Source organism: Rhinatrema bivittatum, chromosome 13 (genome assembly GCF_901001135.1).
Source record: "Rhinatrema bivittatum chromosome 13, aRhiBiv1.1, whole genome shotgun sequence".
Taxonomy (NCBI): Eukaryota; Metazoa; Chordata; class Amphibia; order Gymnophiona; family Rhinatrematidae; genus Rhinatrema; species Rhinatrema bivittatum.
In genome coordinates this window covers 65,558,919-65,584,279 of record NC_042627.1, presented here as the reverse complement: position 1 = coordinate 65,584,279, position 25,361 = coordinate 65,558,919, and the positions used below count along the sequence as shown (strand labels likewise).

General features: G+C 45.7%; 1 protein-coding gene across 1 annotated transcript in view; it reads right to left on the bottom strand.

Moving 5' to 3' along the window:
• Nucleotides 1-1,041: 1,041 nt before the first annotated feature.
• Nucleotides 1,042-25,361, bottom strand: part of LOC115074808 (furin-like) — a 180,813-nt gene continuing 156,493 nt past the window's right edge. Inside the window, exons 13-16 of the mRNA XM_029574656.1 lie at nucleotides 16,373-16,552; nucleotides 15,857-15,981; nucleotides 13,606-13,722; nucleotides 1,042-6,494 (exon numbers count right to left, since the gene is read on the bottom strand). Of these exons, the coding sequence (XP_029430516.1) occupies nucleotides 5,938-6,494; nucleotides 13,606-13,722; nucleotides 15,857-15,981; nucleotides 16,373-16,552 (979 nt within the window). The 3' untranslated portion in view covers nucleotides 1,042-5,937. The remainder of the gene's footprint in view (nucleotides 6,495-13,605; nucleotides 13,723-15,856; nucleotides 15,982-16,372; nucleotides 16,553-25,361) is intronic.

Sequence of the window (25,361 nt, the reverse complement as noted above, 5' to 3'; positions counted from 1 at the left end):
AATCTTTTTTTTTTTTTTAAACTTTTGGGGCCTCCGACTTAATATCGCCATGATATTAAGTTGGAGGGTGCACAGAAAAGCAGTTTTTACTGCTTTTATGTTCACTTTCCCGGTGCCAGCAGAAATTAGCGCCTACCATTGGGTAGGCGCTAATTTCTGAAAGTAAAATGTGCGGCTTGGCTGCACATTTTACTTACTGTATCGTGCTGGAATACCTAATAGGGCCATCAACATGCATTTGCATGTTGCGGGCGCTATTAGTCTCGGGGGGGTTGGACGCGCGTTTTCGACACGCTATTACCCCTTACTGAATAAGGGGTAAAGCTAGTGTGTCGAAAACGCGCATCCAAATGCCGGTTAACAGTGCGCTCCACCGGACCACACTGTACTGTACAGGCCTGTTAATGTGCTAAGAAAATCCTCTCCATGTGATAATCAAATTTACTCCCAGAGCAGAACAAGGAGGACATTTAGAGACTAAAGAAAATTAGATTTCACCCCCCCAGAGAAGGAATCCTTTCAGAGCAGTAAAAGGGCTGAATATGTGCTCTGGTGGAAGTTGCCCTGCCCGTACAAAGTCCCTAGACAAACAACAGCCCATATAATGTCTAAGATTCTAGTTGCTGATCGAGTTCCAGGGATTTTGATGGCAATTCTTCCAGCAGGGGGAGACCAAACTTTACACAACATTGTGCCATTATGGCTCCAAAAAGGCAGCATTGACTTTTGGCCTCATTTCAACACAAGTCTACAGGATTATATTTTACGCTGCAAAGTACAGATGCCACAGTGACAAAAACATCTGGGAAGCAGCTGTCTGTGAACTTTCCACTGTTACTGCTCCATTGGACTACTGAGTATCCAACATAAGCCAAGTGTACTAAGGGGGTCTCTGCCATGTTGTGTCTACGGGAACAATGCTTAGCACATCTGGTCCCAGTGTCCTAACAGGAAACACCAACATTATAACACCAGGGCTAGCTGCTACAGACAAAATGTCTTTACACATACACACACACTTATATACAGAGACACACAAAACACTGTAAGTACTATTTATTTGCATAGTTTTGAATATTTAATAACTTTAAATCTTTCTATTCAACAGTATATCCACATCCATTAAATAAAAAAATTGTCATAAGCAATTTCTCCTTGTTTAAATTACAAGAAAATTACTGTGCACAAAAAAAAAAAAAAGGTATGATACAAAAATAAGCTCCATTAGGATTTACTTCCCCGATCCATTTCTACTTAAATCACATATAATATAGATTTCTCTCCCCCAAAGAAAAATTACTAGTACCCCATCTCAGAGGGGCACCCCCTTGCTTTCTCCCCACACTGTCTCCACACGAGCACTCCTTGGTTCGAACGACCCACAAAGGAGAAAGCAGCCGCCCATATACGGAAGTTTTGTTTTTTTTTGTCGTGAAAAGATTTTGTCTGAAACTCAAGGGTAATGGCAAGAGGCAACCTCCATCAGATATGAAACTGCAGTTCGGGTCGTAAGGAAGAAGGTTCCGTAAGAGTTCAATCAATTATAACGGATAACAAGAGGACATCTTCTAGCAATTATCCACCCCCCCTGACCGAGTCCTTACACAGTAACGTTCCATCAGCTTTAGGCTTGCGGATGCCACATTACTGCTGACTGAGGCAAAGAAGCTTCCAGAACTATCCTGAGGGAGGAAAGACACCAAGTCCATCAGGCAGGCTGACACACCTGTAGCTCCATGGAAAGGGTTATGCAGAAGGCACAGAAACAAGGAATTCTTGCTTACATCGAGTGTTTTTTGTTTTGTTTTTTAAAAGGTTGGGCGTGCACACCTTGCTAGCTATCTTAGCTTCTTGCCAAATAGTGGTGGCGGCGGCGGCAACGAGGCTGTGGGAACGTGTGGAAGTGCGGGAGTATGGCAGACGTCTCTCACAAATGTTCCAGATACCCCTGGGAAGGGTTTATATACTGCTGGCGTTGGCACTGCTAACCAGATATCCCTCGGAAAACCCGAACAAGAACCTTCCAAGCTTGACGTGATCTTTTACAATCCTACTGGTGAAATCAGTTCTCACCTGTACCCTGGACTTGCTTCTGTGGTATTTTCCTTGGTTTAGATGGGAGGGGGGGGGGGGAGGGAGGAAAGAGAAGGGTCTGCTAGTGCTACACCAAGTGTTCACTGTATGAACTTTCATAAAGTTTAGCTCCGTTCCTGAAGTATTGTACTTCTATTATATTTATGTTGAGTGTGTGCGTGCGTGCTGTGCGGAAAGACCAGTACAGCAGAAGAGAATGCATGGGCAAGTAGGATAAGAGGGAGAATGTGCAGAAAGAAGCCACGATGAGGAATTCATTTTGATTCTCTTCCTCCAATTATACACCCACACATATAATCTGTTTCAGAATTAAAATAAAGAAATGCTTGCATGCGGATTTTGATGCTCTACCTTGAAAGCCCCTGAGATTTCTAACAAGTGAAATTATTAAACAAATAAGAGCCCTATAAATTTACTACAGTGGTGGGCACACAAAGCTTACCTGGCAACCCAGTAGCCAAAATGTAGGCACAGGATGCTGCCAGTCAGAAGGCAAGCAGAAAACCTCCTGGTTTACTATGGCCAGTATGTCCGAGCAGTCGGGATGTGCAACCAGAAAATTTTTCTTTTTCAGTTCGTTTCACTATTAAAATTCATTTTGTGTGTTTCTTTTCAATTTCATTATTTTCGCTTTTATTTGGTGTGCACTAAATATAAATGGCATGCACTAAAAAAAAAAAAAATATATACAAATGCACATCCCTACAAAATTATAGTATTCTAGCAATTCCCTTTGAGAAGCTAAAAACCTTAAAAACTTTCAGAGAAGCATTTACAACACCCTATTCTGTTCAGAACCTGCCTAGACATCTGAAACCATGGATCCATACAGAAATAACTGAGAGGCTCTGGAGAGAAGACTGTACACCTCTTTCCAGTCATTCAAAGGTATATATTTTTTTTTTTAACATTTGGATTTTAAACCTGAAAACATTCCTAAAATAGCTATGCAAGTGACAGCCAACTGTGCTTGTGGACCACTTGTATTGTAATGAAGGTGGGTTGCATGATGGACTCTACAGCCTAGCATTCAGGATTAATACTGTAAAATAAATCATTAATTCTGATCATGGGATAAATAAAAAAAAAAGTAGCTTTACACAGCTACAGTTTGGAGCATGTGACTGATCATCCTAAAATGTTTTCCTTCAGTTACTTGCCAACTGATATAATCTCTGTGGCATTTTGGAATCTTAAAAGATGAACTTTAAGATATGGTGGCAAAGACTGTTTCTGTCTTGTCACTGGTTATGAAGACGAAATCTTGGCTAGAACAGATTTATTTACTTTCAGTCTTCAATATTTGTTAAATTATGTTCTGTAATTGTTTACAGTGGACCAGAATGTTGGCACCATCACCGGCTAACAGGGCCTCTAAAAGCTGGTCAGCACGCTCTGCATCTGTACGCGGGAGACCCGTGTCAACTGAAAAAACACAGATAAAAGCAAAAAATAAATTGCAAACAGGACCAGCCGTATGGCTCAGTGGCAAGTGCTATGCACTGCCAAGTGGTGGGCCCTGCATTAGCTTTTCGGGTTAGATTTTTGCTCCCTGGACCAGCTGAGGCTGAAAACTTTGCAGAAGCCTGGTGGGTGCAGGGAGTCTCATCGCAGAACAGCAACACACATGGTGGCCAGACTTCGGGTCACATTAGCCAGGGTCTAGAATAGATGGAGCCAGTTTGTGGACTTTTGCTGCACTGGCTGGGCTATGTGGAGGATATAACTATGGGGGGGTGGGAGGGCAAGGAATCTCCTTGCCTGGAATTCTTGCTTCTGATTGATCTGGAAGTACAAATGAGCTGGGGGGGGGGGGGGGGGGGGGGGGGGGGGGGGAAATGCCCGGCCAAAAAGCCAGGAAAGAAAGTTGTCATACTGATAATATCCGTTTCATAGCAGCTACACCACCCAAAACAAGTTCTACTGCAGGCTACAGGCTCTCCCTTAGAAGAGACAACCTTGGGTATCCCTGCAAACTGCTGCCTCTGGAGCTTTATTGCTTATATAAAGAATACAAAAAGGCAACAATTGTACCCCCCCCCATCTCGAAGGGTGAAGAGAGATAAAAAGATGGGAGGGGGCAGAGCATGAGAATTATTTATGGGGGAGTCCAACTACACAGTTCAAGAGGCAGTGATGCAGAGCAAAGGAGCACCTGCACGCTTTCAGGACCGCTTAACGTTATTTTACGACAGGAGGACCACGCTAAGAGTCAGATGTACTAAAGGGTTCCCCTCCCCCCCGCATTTGGTGTCAGTAGAAAAAAATGCTTTGCAAGTCGGGCCTTAGGTGGAGCAGAGCCTGCAAGGGCCCTTTTATAAGGAACTGGCAAGCACAACACTGCCAAGAATACGCAAAACTGCAATGCAGACCAGCTGTAGTGGGAAGGGAGCATGTAAGAAATTCATCAGTCTGAAAGCTAACATCTCATTTTTGTTCACTTTCATTCCAGTCAGCTGCCTTCACTTTCCTCTGCGCTCGTGCCGGTGGCACGTCTTCTGCAGCTGCCAACCTGCTGACAAGATGCTCACAGTATCGCACACATTCCCTTCTTCCTTAAAGTTTCAACACAAAACTGAAACGTTAGGCGGTCCAACTTCCTACTCTTCTTCTTGAGCGCCCCCATGATAATTAAAGCTCGTTAGCAATCTATGTCATTTGCCTTACTCTAGACCCGCGCAAACGTGAAACCACAATACCACGTAAATGCTTCCTAAACATTTTTCCCCCAGCAGGCGTGCAGTGTTGCACACTTTTTAACACACTTGTGCACATAACTCACAAGCTTGCTTGTTTACTTATGGGTTTAAAGTTTCTGAATTCATCTAAAATGGGTACAATTTTCCAAACGTCCAGCTGCAAATCTTTAAATCTGTGTAAAATTATACAGTCTTATCTATTCCCCTAAAAACTCCAATTCATACTGTCATAAAGTCCAAACATTCTTTTAAACAAATTTAAGGTCAGCTTTTACCATCAGATTAGTCAGAAACGTGTCTGTGTGTGAGTGTGTGTGTGTGTGTGTGTGAGTCTGTGTGTGTGTGTGTGTGTGTGTGTGTGTGTGTGTGAGTCTGTTGTCTCAGGACATCAGAAGGTCACCTCGTGGTGAGAAGAATGCACAAGGCATGACGGCTGAAATGCATGCCCCCTCTCTCAGGACAGGATGCTTCGACCAGAGCGGCCACTCACTGCCTGCAGCACAGAAATGGGGGCAAACGCCACCCAAGAGGCATGAAAGATCAGCCTACTGTTGATTTGCCTGCGTCAATATTTTATCAAGTTACGTAACTGGACTTTTGCCATGTTTGCAAAAGCAGCAACGAAGTGGGCCCTGAAGAGAAAAGGAAAAAGGATGAGTGCATTTCACTAGTGATATCTTTGTGAGGAATATCCTGTATATCAGTGGGGCTGAAGAAGGTGACATAGGAAACATTTCTTCTAAGAGACTGTCAGCTTTTTAATTTCTGTGGACTTGGAGGCTTCCTCCCAGAACACCGGATGCGTTCATGGTTTAAAAAAAAAAAAAAGGGACCCGTGTATGTATAAAAATGCAGTTGTGTGCAATCACAGTCATGGTAACATTTTTTACATCTGTTTCATAGGACAGAGCTTGATAATATAGTTAATCCCTAATTTAAAACAAACGCACTATTATACCAGGAGAAAAAGGAAAAAAAAAAGAAAAACGTCAACCATCCTCTCTCAGCCCCTTTCCACTGGAAAGACACGGGTGCAGAAGACTGGACTTGTTCCTTTACCATAAATTTGAAATGGAGAGTTCCAGTGTCTGGGGGTAAGTGGGAGACGGGAAGGGGTGTGGGCTCTTAAGCTAAGCAGCAGTCATCAAAGGACACTTTTTTCTTTTATGAAGGCAGTTCTCTCACTGTGCGTGTTCTCGTCCACGTCAGAATCGGATGCCTCCTCCTGCCATATGTCCGAGGGGATCCCCTTGTAAGGGATTATCCCACTGTCTAATGAGTACACCTTCCTCCCCCCGAAGCTGAACCCCGAGTGGAACTGAAGGATGAGAAAGACAGTAATGAAGACCAGGACTATGACGGCGCAGCTCAGGCCGGCCAGGAAAACAGGCCAGTTAGACCCCAGAGTTGCCTCCTCCGGCTTCTCTTGCGTGGGCGGGGACTCGCGCAGGATCTGCATTTGGCGGGAGCAGGAGAAGTCAAGGCTATTGTAGTGTGAGTGTGCAGGGCAGGTGACACAGTCGTTGACCCCCGGGCCTTTGCAGGTGGCACAGGACGCATGGCAGGGGACGCAGATGTTTGCCAAGATGGGCTCCACGCTGTTCTCCAGAGGATAGTGGATCTTCTGGACGCTGGTCGTGTAGCCGGGAGGACAAGCCTTTACGCAGCTCTTCAGGTATAGGTAGAATCCTTCCTCACACACTGCAGAGATAAAACACACAAGATTGGGTTAAAAAAGGGGAAAAAAATGGGCACGCAGATAGGTAAGAGTGCTGAATTCAATACAGACCACAAGTAGGCTATGGATACTCAACACGCAGACCGTGTAGCACTCATTGGATGAAAAATGCTTCCCAATCAGAATCTTCCCCACAAAACTGATCTGGGATGGCCTACAAAAGCCCAACTAACAACTGCAGTCATCCCATTTTTTTTTTTAAAGCAGAAAGTATAATCCTCCTGTTTTGGCAATGGCTGTTCCATCATAGTGTCCCAGTGGGAGGCAGAGCGTTAACTAGCAGGGTCGGATTTTAAGATTTTAATGCCCACAGGCAGGGTTGGAGAGAGTAGGGGGTGAGAGACCCTGAAGATCAAAAAGCAGGGTTGGTTTTTTTTTTTTTAATTTCCTTTCTCCCCACCCTCTCCCAGAGTCCCACAGCAGCAACCCCCTCCGAATCACACCCGTATTGTACAGGCTCTCACTCAGCCAAAAGGTCAAGAAGGGGCAAGTCCCTTAGCTCACGACTCAAGACGCTGCGCTTGGATCTTAGTAAAAGGCCAATGTGTACTGATTGCAGAGTTCAAAATTTCAGCAACCATGCAATCAAGAAAGCTCCACAACATCCCACTATTAAAATCATCAGTTCTGTTTCAATGACGGTGTAGTCTAGAGGCTAGATTAACGGGCTGGAAACGAGACTCCTGTTTAAGTCAAGCCTCAGCCAAAGACATCTGACATGACCTTGCCAAGGCACTTTATCTGCATGTTGTTCTCCAGGATAAGTGAGTTAGAGCAGGCTTTTCTTACAGCTATTGGTACAGGACAGAATACACAATCAGTACAATATTAAAAAAAAAAAAAAATGTTCAGCTCTTATGGAAGGCTCTCTCAACAAGCCTCTATCGGTGGCTGAGAACAAGAGGCATTTAAGCAGGGAAAGAGATCAGCATCCATTTAATAAGCTACATTCTGATATTTATTTATTTATTTATTTAAAATTTTTATATACCGGCATTCATGTTGCAAACACATCATGCCGGTTTACATATAACAGGGGTGTACAGTAAACAATTCAATAACCTATTTGTGTAGAAGGAAGCAGTTACAAATAACAAGGTAATAGAACTGGGAGGAGAGAAGAAAAGAAAGAGAATAACATTAGGTATAGGTATTTACATTAGTAATAACATTTTTACATGTGGAAGTGGTAGAATCTGGCTGAATAGAATTCAAAAGGAAAACAGCCCTAATTATGTATTGATGTAGGCATACATACTGTATTTGCCTGTAAGCTCTATTAAGCAGGGAATGGTGTCTTGTGTGTTATTTGTATGCGCTGCATATGTCGAGTAGCGCTATAGAAATGTTAAGTCGTAGTATTGTAATATACATTGAAAATTTAAATTCTGTAGTAAGTGCATGGCACTGCTGTTTTACTCCTTGCTGTATCACCCTTTTAATTAAAAAAAACCAAAACCCATCTCTTGGGGCCCGAAGTATTTATGAGTTTCTTCCATTATGTCTCTAGCCACCGCTTTCAAACATGCTCTTATCTTAATGCGTATCCTATACAGACAAAGATTTTCCAAAGGGGCTGTGGCAGAGGTGGTCAATAGCCCTAATCAGACTGGATTCACAAGACAGTCCTGTAGTACCCCCTGGCATCCTGGTTTTCAGAATAGCCACAATGAATATGCAGGAGATTTACCTTAACAAATACTAAATAGACTTGCTATGGGGTAACTCCAGGACCAGAGTCAGAAACCCTGCACTGGAGAGTGTACTGGGCAGGGCATCTCAAACCTGTCCGGGAGGACCCCCACCATCCAAGTTGGGTTTCCAGGATATCCTCGAGGAGCATGCATGAGAGCAGGCTGAATGTACGAGGTCTCCAATCTGTGCACATACTTCACACATATTGAAACCATTTCTCAAACACTGGGCTGTAGAGACTCAACACGACTGGTCTCGCGCCAAGAAGGCACTCGCTCTGCAACCCAAGGGGCATTACACGGGCCTCACTAGGAAGCCCTCAGATGTTCACCTCCGCCTTGCCCTTTACATGCTGCTCACATTATGGAAATATTTCCTTTCATTCAAAGTCATTTGGATGCTAATTGGTTCCAACTGACTCATTAATATAAGATGGCGGAGTCCCACTGGTGGTGAAAGTATTTAAATTGGAGGTAATCTATTTAGAGCTCTCAATCTGCTCTCACATAGATGGGAAATAAAAAAATGTTTTAATTTATAACAGATGATGAAATTTGTGCTGCTTTTCATGTGCTTTATGATCCTTGGGTTCAATTAAGGACAGTTAAATGAGGAGAGGGATTTGTTATTTTGTTAATCTACAATCAGGAGGCCCCCATGCAGCTCCTTTTCACCACTTTTTTGTGAAGTGCTCTAATTTAACATTTTAACTATTCTACCGAGGTTAAAATAAGCAAGCATGCTAAATCCAGTAAACTAAAAGGAGAAAAAATGAAATCCTTTAATTTTGCAGCAATCTTAACCGACTGCAACACTGTGCCACCAACATTAGCCAGTGCTAGAACAAGAGGGAATGGAGGGGGTCGTTAGAACAGGGAAAGGCAGAGTGCCCACTGCACGAGCACACCGGGTTCTGCCTTGACAACTAATTGGCTATTACCCTGAATCTCGGGCAGAGGAGGACAGCCCTCTGCTTCCTGCTTTAGCTCCTCCCCCACTCAGGCAGCCCACAGGAAACAGGAAGATGGGGCTGAGTGGAGGAAGAGCCCCTCTGTTCCATAATCCAGCCCTTCCTCTGCTCTTGTTCCTCTCCTGTCTGCAGGGAACAGAATGGGAAGGGGGCGTGAAGCCGGTGGTCAATGGAGAAAAAAGTAAAAAAAAAAAGTTTGTGTCCTTATAATTTTGTTTCTACTCTGTGATCACTTATTGTGTATTTGATGAAGGGCTGTGCTCTGCATGTGCCACTGAAGCGAGATATTCTGTCAGCATGAAGGTTCTGTCTAGGGATCTGGTGCAGTCCAGCTGGAATCTATTTTCCCCAACAGGAGGCTGACTGTGTTTTACAACCCGGTGGACAGGGGCGGATTCCCCGATGACGACAGGCCCGGGGGATTCGCCGCCCAGGCGTTACCACGTGGTCCGCAGAGCGCGGCTCTCTCACGGCCGCACTCGGCAGTCCACGTGACTAGAGCGACTGGCCCGCCGGGGGATGCCCGATCCCCCGATAGGCCAAATCCGCCCCTGCCGGTGGAATATTTGCAGTGCTGCCTTTTTTATACAGAGAACTTGCTACTGTTTGATTTCTAGGCGTTAGTGCTGTTTTGGTAAGGCAGGTTTGTATATAGGTTCTGAATGAATTTTTTTTTTGCAGGGTTTTGTGTTAATTCACAAAATGCCTAGTACTGAAGTGACAACGAAATTTCATTTTTTTCCTCTATGGTGAGTACTAAAAGGAAACATTCCAGTTTGGCACAGCCAGACACTTCAACCAATGGAATATGAATTTCTTTTAATTGATAAATTTGGTATTTCATGGGACTCTCTTACAGTCTATCCCCAAAAATCACATAAACATATATATATATATATATTACATAATAACCTAAGGCAGATATAAAGTTTTAAATGTTTGTACATTAATACAATATTCAAGTGTTACCGAGTAGTCATTGTCATCAATGGATTCAAATGAAGGATTTTGTTTTTTTTAAGAAACCTCAGCCTTCCTTCTGCATGTTCAAACTTTCAAATCCCATCCATTCCTCAACAAAGGTCCAATTTCTGAGGGTCACCTTCTTGATACAGTTTCTTCCTCATGATGAAGCCGTAATTGGGTGAAACAGGGGTCTTTGTTGAGGACTGGATGGGATCTTTCCTGACCCTGATTTTGAGACGCTGCTATGAACAAGTAAAAGGGACCAAGTGTTTTCCAGCAGAGAACGCACTGAACCCCGTTATCATTGAAAGGACCCTGATGTTGGACATGTGTTACTCAGTGGTCCGAACATCTCTCCTGAATTGAGTGGATCGATGCGTACATTTTAATAGTTTATTAGTGTATAATGTAGATGTTATATGATTTTCTATAAAAATGCTAATTTTAAAAAGTGTTACAAATAGGGTAATCACTTGAATATTTCAACACATTAGCATTAACTTTACGTACATACTGTGTGTGAATATATATATGTATACACATACATAAATAATATACACACAGTTTTTATTGAAACATATAGTGTCCAATTATATGATTTTTTTAGGATTATTCTGGGAAGGGTAGTGGTAGGGACATGATTGTTGAATTACCAACATTTTTTTTGGGGGGGGGGGGGGGGGGGAGGGAGTAACAGGGGGTATGCACATGACTGCAGCAATACTTTGAAAAAAAAATCTGTTTTCAAGGCTATTTCCAAGTTTATTGGTACACCTGAGTCCTCTCAGCCCCAGGACTCTCTCCGGTGCATGCACTTGCATCTTTACCACTATTCCTCCCTGCACATATATACTCTGAGCACGTACCCTCGTGGTGCACAGAGCCGTGCATCTCTCCTTTTCCACATACATCAACCAAGCTCTCTAACTCGCCCATCCTCTACGGAACCTGCCCTAGGAAGGATCTGCTCTGAGAATGAAGGCAGGAAGAGTTGGAAATAAATTCTGGAAAAGATGTGGTAGCTCATGGCAACTCCACTGCTACAAATTTGTTTTTTTTCAGGCACAAATCTGAACACATTTTTCTTGGTTGGAGAGCCTTCCATGCCTTAAAGAATAATCTTATACAATAAGGGAATGTAAACTGGAACCCAGCTCTAAGTATATTTGGTTGAGGTTTTTCTTCATCAAGTCTTAGTGACGCGATGGTACAGTTATTTGTTCTGATTCTTTATCCCACCATGCAGTAACTGGCTCCATCTCGTTACTTCTAAAGAACTTAATGGTATTTAATTGGTTGCTTATCCAGACTATTGCCGCCTTAAATATATCAATCAGCTGCGTATCAAAGGGTGGCAGCTGCTTTTCAGCTATGTGATGATCATATGAAAGATCACATGAATCCAAAAACAATGTACCAGTAACTAAACAAGAGATGCATTTCAGAGCTAGATTAATGGATACACTGACAGCTATTTTTGACCTACATAATCCTTCACATTTCCCAAGAGGGAATTTTTTCACAATCTATTTTGCCTTCCATTCCCAGGCAGTCTCCTGTCAGTTTCACGGTTTGTGGCGCACAGTACCATCTGTTGCAGTTATCAGGCAAGGGAAATCTTGTATGGAAGTCCCATCCTACAGGGAACGTACTGCTAGTTGGGGACCAGGAGCAGCAAGAGCTAGTGAGTAAAACAAGGACTTGGACTATTAACACTGCAATAACAGCGGGATGCACACTGTCCTCTCCCAATCCATAATGAATAATTGTGAGGTTTGGATTGAATAAAGCTATATATCATAAAATGGCTAATGTAGTGCTAATTTCATTGATTTATAATCCATTCTCTCTTTCACAGGCTTAAAAAAATGAACTGGGCTAACATTTAAAAGGCACATGGTGTTCTCAAAAGAGAAACATCTGGGAAAAACAAAAATATAGTTGTATGCAGTCATAGGACACAGCACACCCAATTTTAGTTTATTTCATGGAATGAGTTATTCCCATATGGCAAAGTCCGTTGGAGATGAATGAAAAATGAAAACAAAGGCTCCTTCACAAACACAAATCTGGACTTTTGGTTTAAACTCAGCATTAAAAGGAACAAAGTGCAAAGTCTCAAAAATGTTGGGCTGAAGGGATTCCCGGGCAGTGCTGTTTGCTGCCATGCAAGACTTCTGGATTTAAGTCCAGAGCTCAGCTTCTGCTCCTCAGGCATCGCACGACCGCGTCGCCCAGCGAGCAGACTCCGGATGCATGCGTGCCGGCTGCTGGAGGGAACCAAGCTCCATGCCCACAGCCAAGCACCGGCACTGTGAACAGCCGGGCTACATGGAGGGAGGTTTAAAAATGGGGAAAGGGGGTTGAAGTCCCAATGAAAGGTCTGCTGCAAGACAGCTAGGAGCCCAAAATGAGGAAAAGGAGACTGTCAGGCCAAGAACGCCTCAATCACCAGAATAGCATTCAACTTAAATTTAAGTAGAAACTTATTTATACGTCACAGTTAGTAGAAAAGTCAGTAACAGGAAGACAGAGATGCTAAAAACCAAAAAAGTCCTAACACCCGTACGTGCAGATCAAAATAAACTCGTACATCTAGTCAAGAAACGTATATGACAAAAAAAAAAAAAAAAAAGGAAGTATTTACCGGTATTTTAGGGAAGTGGTTAGGATTTGAAAGCAAACTCACAAAGGTGGGTTTTAGATTGGCTTTGAATAAGGCCAGAGAGGGAGCACGAGGCACAGACTCGGGAAGTCTATTTCCTGTATCTGGCCCAGCAAGGCGGGGTGGTGTTGAGAGTGGAGGAGGAGACAGATCGGAGAGACACTGCCTGATGAACGGAGTAGGGAGAAAGAAAAGAGGAGAGGTAACGAGGAGCTGCAGAGTAAGTGAAGCTTGAAACGTCTGCGGAAAGCAGATGGGGAGCCAATGTAATGACTCGAGAAGAAGGGGCTACATGGTCAGAGCGATGGACTCATCAAACCCCGTAGCCTGTCCTTTTATGTAAAGCTGCAAGATATTTAAACATCCTTTACATAGAAAGGCTGTCTATGGGGCCTCAATTACAATACACTGATGGGAGTTGGAACTTGTGTCTTCTGCTAGGCTTCAGTCCTTATAAAATGGCCCCCCTAACGTACTTTCATGTTGTATCATGAGCGTGTTTGAGAACACCGAGCCTTATAATTTTGGTGCAATTGTTCCAGATACCACGTCGCTCGTTTTGCTTCAGCATAGCTAGTGACTGCAAGAAATGAACTAATGGGACCAATCTGTACTTATCAGAAATGAGTTAAAGGGGTCGGCGAGACTTTGTCCAGGAAAACAGAATGGAACAGTTGTTAGCAAAAAGAAAAGCCCTCTTTCAGCACAACCCTCCCCCTCCCCCCCTCGAGTAATTCCCCCCCTGCCGCACTCCCTCATCCCAGACCCCCGTACGTACCAACACAGGTCTGGCTGGACGCGATGGTTTTACAGCCGCTGCTTTCCAGTTGGCTTGAAAAACCCGGCGACTCTGATGCCGTTCCATACAACACCAAGTCGAACTGGGTCAGAGTGCCTGTCCAGACAAGAATGGTGATTAAAGTCCAGGAATAGCCAACATGTCTGTTCACGACTGCCCCATCAAACAAGATACAAAACCATAAGCTTCGCCATACGGCACTTTTTATTGGTGTCCAGAAGCCTGTATATATTTTTTTTCATTTATAGCTTATATTGTTTAAAGATAGTTTATTTCTGTTCAATTTTATCTTTTTGTTTGAAAATATGATTCATTTGATGGATTAAAAATGGTTGATTTACTATGCTGTACCTTGCCTTAGACATTAGTGCGATAAGGCAAGTGAAAAGTATGCAAAATATTGTTGCTATTTATACTGCACTACCAGGTAAATGCCTCTCTACCGTGCTGCATGCAAGAGCCAGTCAGACTGCAATGTACAATAAAAATAATTCAACTTATTTTACGAGTACAGATCATTGCTAAAACACATTTGGTTTACATTTTGCAGCTCACTGTTGTCTTCTTACCATTACATTACTGAATGAGAGTGGCGTGAGAAAGTATGGTGTGTGTGTGTGTGTAAAACATTCAGAAATTAAAACCATCTGACATCTTCAAAAAGAGAGCAGAGTCTCTTTTATAATTAAGCACTAAAACTATGAGAACACAACACAAGACCATGTTTTGGTAGAGGATCAGACTGAAACACAGAACCAAAAAAAAAAAAAGCCACAATGTTCTTGCACAGCCCAAGCAACCAAGAACTCTACGAGCTAAACCAATGATTAGATCGGGGGAATCAGTGAAAGCATGCCAAGACAGATTCCCGTTCAAACAAAGACCAGAATTCTTTACAAAGAAGCCTTCCGTAATAGCGAGCTATAGGTGCGGAAGAATCCATGAGCGTGCATTCACAGGCGTGCTCGGAGGACGGAGGGTGAAATATAAACACATCTGGAATGCTCCATCACAACCGTAGACTGCAGCAGGTTTGGTCTGGGATTAGAACGCGCGTGTTATTTTTATAATCATTTGTATGCTTGCGCAAACAGCCCCTCCCCCGCCCCCCCCCCCCCCCCTGCCTGCATTGGCGAGAAGACAGGCCGCGTGTGTTTTAAATTACCACTTCTGGAATAAAACTCCAACTCCATCTCCAAGGCCTGGGATGGGACTGATTAATGCTTACAAACAAGTAAAGCTTTCCTCCTTTCTTTCCTACCACCCTCCGAGGCTGTCTCTTCCAAAACAAATGCTGTAATTAAAACCATTCCTTCCTACTGGATGCCTTATCCTTAATGAAACTGCCTTCCAGTTTCCCTTTTGGTGCACTAATTGTCTTTATTAATGCGTTTTACAGAAACTAGACGTGTTTGTTGCCTTTAACAGGAATAGTCCTGCCCGTGGTTTTGGAGGAACAGAGGAGTGAAACAGATTAAAAACGTGGTGCATGGGGAGGGCAATACCCAAAGCACCATTTTATGTTCATAAATGTCCCTGGATTATTGCCTGCGCTCAACGGAGGAGAAATAACCAGTATTGTGCTACAACGTTGGAAATTTTGCCTGCACGGTTAAAAGGTGTCCTTGGGGTAGGGAGAGGAGGAGACAGAGAGTATGGGACAACAGGGGTAAGTTCGGTTTAATCAAAATGGTGCAACTTTCCGACAGAAAGACTACCCTGCACTTTTGCTTTCATAACCGTGGGCAGTTTGATTACGTATCCCTCTATTCAACATATCTGAAGAAAGTTAGGCTGCTACATGAAAAAGGTTTGCTCTATGGATAGGATACAAAATTCCATTAACTATAGTTTTAAAAAAAAGCTTCAAATACTTTTTCATAGTCTGCAGAATTCAGGCTTTTTTTTTTTTTTTTTTTTTTAATAACTTGCAATTTTGCACCATTCTTGACAGTTTTGATGGCGTTTTATTTTCTTTGCTACCAATGTCAGAATATACTAATCCCGAAGAGATGTTTGCGCTAAGTTTGAATCAAAAGGTCCTGAGTTGTAAGTTTATACACGCAAGACCCTGGAGCCTGTGTAAGACTTGCTTGTGCAGGTCTATCATTTCTCAAACTGATGCTAGGATACAGAACGACAAAGCGGGTAAAAATATTGGAGGTGGTAACTCAGACTGTGCAGTCCGTCTATGCATGTTTAATATAGATATAATTTTCTTTCAATTTACCATAGTTATTCGCTTCATTGGTATTTTCAATCACCAGAACCCAATCTCCAGACGGATCTTCATCCCAAGCATGGGTGGTCATGAATGCCCAATCATTAAAGCCATCAGCTGAGTAGTCATGGGGCCTGGAGGAAAATGACAAACAGGAAGCACTTAGAAAATAAAAGTTTGGTGTTAGGGTTGAAGAAAGACCATGCAACTTTTTTTGGTTCAACAAAAAACACAAACCCCAAATTTTGCAGATAAAAAAAAAAAATGTATGTCTTTTCCCCCCACTGTGCCCCCTTTTCACTGGAATTTCCCTGCTCTCTCGTCTACTGATGAAAAAGGGATAAAGCAAAGAAAACCTAAAATCTTTGTCTATTTAGAATCTAATAGGAAGAGTAGAGGATTTGCAGTAAGAGGGAGCAGGAATAAACAGACATAGCCTATCAGCCTGGGTTAGCAATGCTCTTCCCTTGACCCTCACCCAATGAGCAAGAGGGAAAAAAACCAAGGCGATGACTTGGCTGATACCTGGCTGCTAGAAGGGTGGAGCGGGTTCCCATAGGGCTAATGAGATAGCAGGCCAGGTCTCCACGTCGGTTGTAGGAAAGGGTTAGTCTGGCTTGAACATGTTCCAATGAGCTGATGTAGTTGGGCATCCCAGCACAGGCAGCAACTGCCTTTCTCACCTCCAGGTGCCTGCTGATATCCCTACGCAGAGTAAGAAACACCCATTAAAAATAAAAGAGAGAGAGAGAGAGAGAGAGGAGCCTCCATTCCCACACAAACACCAAGTGATACTGTCATAAGTGCACAGGAAAAGTAGGTTTAATTCCTTGATGATACTGGTGCATGGGCTTCCAAATAAGCAAGAGAGTTAGCATTGCAAGACACAGCAACAGATCATTTAACGCATAATCCTCAAAATGAAAAAACCCCCACCTTCAAATAAAACCAAAATTTACCGCATGACGCAAAACGATAGCAGCTATCAGATTCTGGAAAACAGATCTTAATGAAATGCATGTCAACTGGACACACGAAAATAGTACTACGCCACAGTTCTGGGGTAGCAGCGTCTTATTTCTGCACGGAAAACAGCGTCTGCTTTCCATTACTGTTGCTACCCGAGCCAGATCAACCCTGAAGGCAGTCCTGGTTTTCCTACTCTCCCATTCTACCACGTTCCGGGACTTCAGTCCTGTTTTCAAAATTAAGTTAAAATGAAAAAAAAAAAAAAAAATGGAAGTGTTATAAAACAGAAATGGATAATCATATCAAGACTGAAGCAACTCAGGGGATAAAAAAAATTCCCCAACAATCACAAAGGCAGGGTGAGAAAGCGTGGAGAGGAACGGGAGTGCTTCCAGACACTAAACAAGAAAAATAAAAATCAATTGGAGGGTGCGATTTCCAAAAGGTGGAAGAACCAGGAGCAGAAGAAATGTTCTGAAATCAGAAACGAATGGAAAAAAAAACACGCAAAAAAAGGTACCGGCAGCCCAAGAATCTCATTCCTGGGGAGGCTGCAGACCCACCAGCACTGATGTTCAAAAGGGAAGCTTCCAGAGGGGCAGCCCTTTGAAAATGGGGCCGGCGGGGTCCGCTGGTACCAACATCCTCCTGCAGGTGCAAAGCAGGCACAGGAAAGTACCCGCAGGGAGTTAAAAACAGCACCCGGCACATACTTTCCCTCCCCCTGCCCCCCATCACCTTTCTGAGGGGATTGAAACTGCAGGCGCCGTGAAGCTACACTTGTGCTTCTGGCCACATCAGCGGTAATCATCACTGATGTGGTTCAATGCCACTAAATATTACCCTCTACATGGAATCAACATACAGGAGCTTTAAGCAATACTGAAGGATAGCAGAAAAAGGACCTATAAAGGCCAAGGGAAATTGCAAAAGAAAAAAAAAAAGGCAACGTGCTCTGCTGTAGTTACCAAAAGGAAAAGTTCCTAGGTTATTAAATTCATGCTGGAGATGACGGCAGTAGCCATCATTAAATGAACTGTGAAAGACAAAAATTTCTGTGCAGCAAAGTGGAAATGCTTAATACAGCCATTCCGGAATAATAAAAGGAATATAAATTTAAAAAAAGTCTTCTATATGCAGATCTGCGGCATGAAAACCCGGAGAGAGAGCGCAGTTCCCCCCACGTGCCCAGAGGTTCCATCCCCTCTGTCGTCAGAGAGTCTCAGAGCCGCCTATAGAAATTCTGAGGTCTCCTTCCCAAAAGCCTACACCTGAAGAAAACCCACTTGGACATCCAGTGAGAGCAGTTACACGGCTGTACTGGTCAGCCAGGATCGACAGCCCCGCAGCTTTACTTCTGCTGTGGAGGACGTTAGACGCCATCAAACAAAGAAAACTAAACAGATCAGCGGGGTTCTCGATTTAACTAGGGGCGTTCGGAAATCCTATCCCTTACCCTGGGCAAACTGGCATCGGGCGCATCTTTTAAAATCCCATTTAAGCGGTAGACGCGGCATTTCCTCACAGTCAGCCTATTTCATAACATATGCGCGTGACTTAGTTTTTGGGTACTTGCCAGGTTCTTGTGGCCTGGATTGGCCACTGTTGGAAACAGGATGCTGGGCTCGATGGACCCTTGGTCTGACCCAGTATGGCATTTTCTTATGTTCTTATGTTATAGAACAGCCACATCCCTGGGCGTGAGCCGGCAAGCGCGCGCACTGTCATTATTTCTCGCCGCATTAAAGAGAGGTGTCTGGTGTGGGCATGGTAAGGTCGGGACAGGGGGAAGTAACAGAGCACACAAATTAGCGCTTTCCCCCCAACTGTTGCACGTGCTAGATTCCTCCTGCTCTGCAGTCCACACCAATCGCGCATGTGAAGCACGCGGTACCTGTGCGCATAATTTTGTGGCTAATTCTCAAAAGGGAACACGCGTGTCGTTTCCCTATGGAAATCTGAGTGCAGCCCGCGCGTTAGAAGCGCCCACAGAGGCCCCAGTATAATAAGGTGTGCTCACGGTAGCACTCGGCTCAAATGCATATTTTTTAGGCGTGAACTTTACTTCTGTTTTACCAAAGTAGTTTAGGGCACAACAAAACCGCACACAAATTGGAGCTGCTCGTCAATGCAAATCCCATGGTTACTGGTTTAAAATATCCATGTCCTGCCCATCTACCATACAGGCCAGGTTACAACTTCACGATCACGGCCGGAGACAGGGTTTGTGCTCGTCTCCGGCAGCTGAGGAGTGGCAAACCCAAAGTGGAACGAACTGGTCTAGCAGGAGGAAAAGGAAAAAGCTGATCTCGCGGTTTCTGACTTGTGGGTGGAGGGAAAGCATAGTATCAAGTGTAAAGCTTAAAATTACGTACTTGCTTTGAAACCGTAATCTTCATGTCATCACATATTAGATACGCAAGTATGTCTGCCATAGGAATATGAGCAAGATATAAGATACCAGTTGTATTAATATTCAATTTAGAGCCTATAATCTCTCATCCAGTTAGAAAGAGCATCAAGGCAGTTTCTGATCTTAGTAAGCGCCTCAAGCACTGGGAGATACAAGCACATGGGATTATGCAGGCTAAAAATCTTTTAAAATCAATTTTCCATTGCTTTGGCCACGCGTACGTTACAAAGGTTTTTAGAGAATTACCCTATAAAGGGCCAGACACACCAAAGAGATTTTCCCATGCATAGGATAACTTTCAAACAGCCAATGGAGGGCTACAAGTGTGGGTAATTTGTAACCACAGGCCATAGCCCTGATTTTCAAAACGGATTTGAACATTTGCAGGTCATCCCGGTACACATGCTCGGAGCAGGTGTAACTGTGTGTGCACTTTAACAACACATATCTTGGAAAATGTAAACTATGTGCGTAAATCCTTTCCCTGCTTCCCAGGACGCCTCGTATGATTTTATTTGGGCTTTTATCCATACAATCCCCAGGCTGATTTTTAAAGTGCAATTTATGTGCACGAAACATTTTTATGCAGGTAAAAACGCTTTGAAAAATCAAACCTTTGGAATCCATGGGAAAAAATGCTTAGTACATTTGGCCTTAAATGCCTGGCGTTGAAATATTTTACTGAAACTTATGACTGTTAACAGTCCATAGTTTTTCTTGCTAATATAGGAACAAGACTGCAATAACCCAAATTATACCAAGAACTCAAGCTCTAATCCCTCAGGCCAGCAAAAAAACCCCCAAAAAACAAAAAAAACACTGCACGGTTAAAAATATGCTGAACCTTACAAAAGCCTCAGTGAATCCTTGCAAAAAGGGGCTTCTGTCTCCAGTCCTCAAACCGTTTCCATCTCCTCTGAAAGGACTTTCTGTCCCTGCTACTGACTGAGCGTTCACTTTTCAGAAAGTAGCAAACAAACAAAACAGAAAAAAAAACAAAACTCAGACACATTTCACATTGCAGTTCATCAGGCTACGGCAGCAGTTAAGCCACACTCCAAAAACAGAGTGGAATTCATTATCTTGGTGGAGATAAACAGATCCCTTTTATCATACATACGAGAGCCCGGCGGGCAATGGAAAAGTGTACCGCAGAACCCAACGCCCTCCTCAGCTATTCAAGTTTCAGGCAGAGCGGTGAGCTACCAGATTTCTGAAAGCAGCAAAGAAATCCTGTGGAGTTCAGAAGCCCCTGTGCAGGTCTGCAGCCTAATTAATATGCCCTACAAGCAAGATCTGTTCTATTGACTGATCTCCTTAGAAACTCATTTCAAAGCAAAATGACTGGTATATGTACGGGGACTTAAAAAGAAACAAACCCAAAACCCACAATCCCCCAGAACTGCTAGTAAGTCAGCCCTGACTGGATACAGGAAAATTAGTTCTTACCTGATAATTTTCGTTCCTGTAGCACCACGGATCAGTCCAGACCGTGGGTTGAGCCTCCTTTCCAGCAGGTGGAGACAGACTAAAACTGAAAGGGTGTCCTACATGGAGGACAGAGCTTATCCTGTAACCCTTCAGTATAACCATTGTCAAAGCAGAAAACAACAAAACCAGAATAGGATCAAGCAAGTAACCATAACGCTCAAATGAGCAACTGTAGAACAATGTAAGAAACATGGTAAGACTATACGCTCTTGCATATACTTAGTACTGGAACAACCAAGGCTTCCGGTGTAATTGCTCAGTATTCTTGCAAAGAATGAAGTATGAAATCTGCAAGAACAAGCTTTGAGAGGACCAAAGAGAAAAACAAACAGGGAAGGGCGTCTGGACTGATCCGTGGTACTACAGGAACGAAAATTAACAGGTTAAGAACTAATTTTCCTTTCCCTGTATGTACCCGGATCAGTCCAGACCGTGGGATGTACCAAAGCTTCCCTATCTCGGGTGGGACAGAGACAGTCCCGCTCGAAGCACTTGCCACCCAAAGGAACCAAAAACCGGCGCTTGCACATCCAGATGGTAGTGTTGAGCAAAGGTATGCAAGGACGTCCATGTGGCGGCCCTGCAAATCTCTTGCGGAGAGACCAATTGGCTCGCCGCCCAAGAAGTAGCCTGAGAACGTAGCAAGTGAGCCTTTAAGCCCTCCGGAATTGTCCGTCCTTGGCAGAGATAAGCCGAGGAAATGGCTTCCTTCAACCATCGTGCGATAGTGGTCTTAGAAGCCGGCTTGCCCCGAATGGGACCACTCCAGAGGATAAAAAGATGGTCCGAGTCCCGAAAGCCATTGGTAACCTGCAGATACTGGAGGAGAACGCATTTGACATCCAGTTTACGAAGGTTGCTGCCAGCGGTACCCGCAATTTCGTCCGGAGAAAAAGCTGGAAGCTCTGCCAACTGGTTGACATGGAAGACGGACAAAGCTTTCGGAAGAAAGGAGGGCACCGTTTTGAGAGAGACACCGGAGTCGGAGAAGCGCAAAAAGGGTTCCCGACAGGACAACGCTTGAATCTCAGAGACCCTCCGAGCGGAGGCGATCGAAACAAGGAAAATTGTCTTGAGCGTAAGGTCCTTTACCATAGCCCGACGGAGAGGCTCGAACGGAGCAGAACAGAGGGCCCGGAGGACCAGATTGAGACTCCACGAAGGACAAGTATTGCGAGCGGGCGGACGTAGGTGTTTGACTCCCCTCAAGAACTGAACCATGTCCGGGTGAGCCGCTAAAGGAGGACCCTTGACCTGTCTGAGAAGAGAGCCAAGAGCAGAAACTTGCACGCAGAGAGAACTGAAGGAGAGGCCCTTGGAGAGACCCTTGTGTAGGAAAGAGAGAATTAACGAGACCGGGGCGGAGCGAGCTGAGACACCTGACTCTTCACAAACAGTCTCAAAGACTTTCCAAACGTGCACGTGGGCTAGAGAAGTCGACTGCTTCCGGGCTCGAAGCAAGGTGGAAATGACCTCTTCCTTGTAGCCCTTATGTCTCAGATGCCGCCGTTCAAAAGCCAGGCCGCTAGACAAAAGCGATCGGCCTGGTCGAAAAATACGGGCCCCTGCCGCAGTAGACGAGGAAGGTGGCCCAGCTGTAGAGGTCTGTCCATCGCCAGGTTGACAAGATCTGCGAACCATGGCCGGCAAGGCCATTCGGGCGCTACCAGAATCACTGGCTCCCTGTGGAGTTCTATTCTTCTGAGAACCTTTCCCACTAGGGGCCACGGAGGGAACACATACAGAAGGACGTCCGCGGGCCAAGGAAGAGCCAGAGCATCCACTCCCTCCGAGCCGTGGTCCCTCCAGCGGCTGAAGAACCAATTGGCCTTGGCATTGTGCATGGTCACCATTAAGTCCAGGTGGGGAGGGCCCCACTTGCAGACTATCAGATCCATGGCTGCTGCCGAGAGTTCCCACTCTCCTGGATCGAGGGATTGGCGACTGAGAAAATTGGCCTGAACATTCTCCTTGCCCGCAATGTGAGAGGCCGCCAGGCAATCCAGATGTCGTTCTGCTCAGGCGAAGAGACGGCTGGCTTCCAAGGCCACCAGGCGACTGCGGCTGCCCCCCTGGCGATTGATGTAAGACACAGGGGTGGAGTTGTCTGACAGCACTCTCACCGCTTTTCCGCGTATGAGGGGGAGGAACTCCTGCAGAGCCAGACGCACTGCCCGGGCCTCCAACCGATTGATGTGCCAACGAATCTGAACGGGCGACCAGATCTCCTGGGTGGACTTGGACAGGCAGACCACACCCCAGCCTGAGAGACTGGCGTCCGTGGTTACAATCGTCCATTGTGGAGACTGGAGGGGCATTCCCCGGAGAAGATGGGGGAGCGAAAGCCACCACTGCAAGTCGGTGAAAGTAGAGGCCGAGAGGGGGAGGACTATGTGGAATTGTTCCGACACCGGCTGCCAACAGGATAGCAAAGCTTTCTGTAACGGTCGCATATGAGCAAAAGCCCAGGGAACCAGATCGATGGTGGAAGCCATAGACCCGAGGACCTGCAAGTAGTCCCAGGCCGTTGGCAACGGCAATGAGAGCAGATTCCGAATCTGGCCGATCAAACTTGAGGGCTCGGGCACGAGGCAAGAAAACCTTGCCCACGCGAGTGTTGAAGCGGGCTCCCAGGAACTAACTCCTGGGAGGGCTGAAGGTTGCTCTTGGAAAAATTCACTATCCACCCGAGGGACGCGAGGAGGGCCAACACCCGAGTTACCGCCTGTTTGCAGAGAACCTCCGACTTGGACTGCACAAGCCAGTCGTCCAGATAGGGGTGAACTAGAATGCCTTCCCGAAGGGCTGCCGCCACCACCACCATGATCTTGGTGAAGGTGCGAGGAGCGGTCGCAAGGCCGAAGGGTAGGGCCCGAAACTGGAAATCCCGGTTGAGGATGTGGAAACGAAGATACTTCTGGTAATTGAGGTGAAATCAGGATATGGAGGTATGCCTCTGTCAAATCGAGCGAGGTGAGGAATTCTCCGGGGCGAATCGCCGCGATGACCGCTTGCAAGGTTTCCATGTAAAAACGTGGGACCTTGAGAGCTCGGTTGACCCATTTGAGGTCTAGGATCGGCCGAAAAGCCCCGTCCTTTTTGGGCACCACGAAGTAAATGGAATACTGGCCTGCGCCAAGCTCCTTCTCCGGGACAACTGCACCCAGACTGAGGAGTCTGGCGAGAGTTTGCTCTATCGCTTCCCGTTTGGAACGCCCGCAAGGGGAGAATAGAAAGAGATCCGGTAGGTCGAGGACAAGTTTGAAGGCGTACCCGTCTCATACAATGTCGAAGACCCACTGGTCCGACGTGATTTTGACCCATTCCTCGAAGAAAAGGTAGAGGCGGCCGCCCAGAAACGGCAGGCTTAGGGTGGAGCGCGCGGGCTGGCCCCCACGAAAGGGCTGTGACCAAGACTGAGACCGGGAAGAATAACCCCTCGTGGAGCCACCCCGTCCGCGTAGGGTATACTTTCTCTGTCCCCGGAAACGAGGACGGGAGGGTGTAATAGAGCGTGACTGCTTCGGATGATCCTCCGGGAGCTTATGGACCTTATTTTCCCCCAAGGAATCCATAAGCTTCTCAAGGTCCTCTCCAAACAGCAACTTACCTTTGAAGGGCAGCGAGCCCACCGTGCTTTGGAGGACGGGTCAGCTGACCAATTTCGCAGCCAGAGGAGTCGCCTAGCGGACACTGCCGAGGCCATTGCCTTCGCCTGGACACGGAGGAGGTCATAGAGCGCATCGGCCCCATAGGCGATGATGGCTTCCAAACGCTCGGCCTGCTCCGCCTCTGCCGACGGGAGGTCCTGAGCGCCGAATAACTGTTGGGTCCACCTAAGACCTGCGCGCAACATGAGACTGCTGCAGGCAGTCGCGCGACCCCCAGGGCCAGGACTTCAAAAATGCGTTTCATGTGCGCCTCAAGCTTGCGGTCCTGCCCGTCCTTCAGGGCTGTCGATCCCTCCACAGGGATAATGGTATGCTTGGTGACCGCAGAGGCGTAGGAATCCACAGAGGGATTTTTCAACATATCCAAACATTCCTCCAGGAGGGGTAGAGCTTGTCCAGAGCGCGTCCCACCCGGAGCCCCGCTTCGGGAGCCTCCCATTCCTGCAGGAGCAATAGCTTGTGCACGGGTTGAAATGGAAAAGCGCTTGCCTGAGCCCTGAGTTCCGCCAGGACCGGGTCCATATTTTTTGGCAAGAAGGCCGTAAGGGTATCTGCGGGGTGCCCCTCCAACCCCAATTCCTAAAGTACAAATGGGATGAGGGGCTTCAACTCCTCCCTCTGGAAAATCCGGAGAACCCTGGGATCGTCCCCCTCCAGAGGGGGAAGGGTAGCTGAATCAGAAAAGGGATCAGGATCCAGAAGTACCGGATTCACCAGGAGGTCAGGGCACACCCGGGACCACCTGCACCCGAATGGACCCCGGAGGCTCCATAGCCGGGTGGACAAGTCAACGGCGCGGAGCGAGGGATTTTTTACGGTGGGGGGGGGGGGGGGGGGTGTTCAAGGAGGGGCTTCCCCCTCCTCCTGCAAGCTAGCCAAATAAGATTTGTGCATGAGGACGAGAAAATCCGGGAGAAACTAGCCCTAAAATTCCCAGGGGGAGGGAGGGGGTGAGGGGGGGGGGTAGATA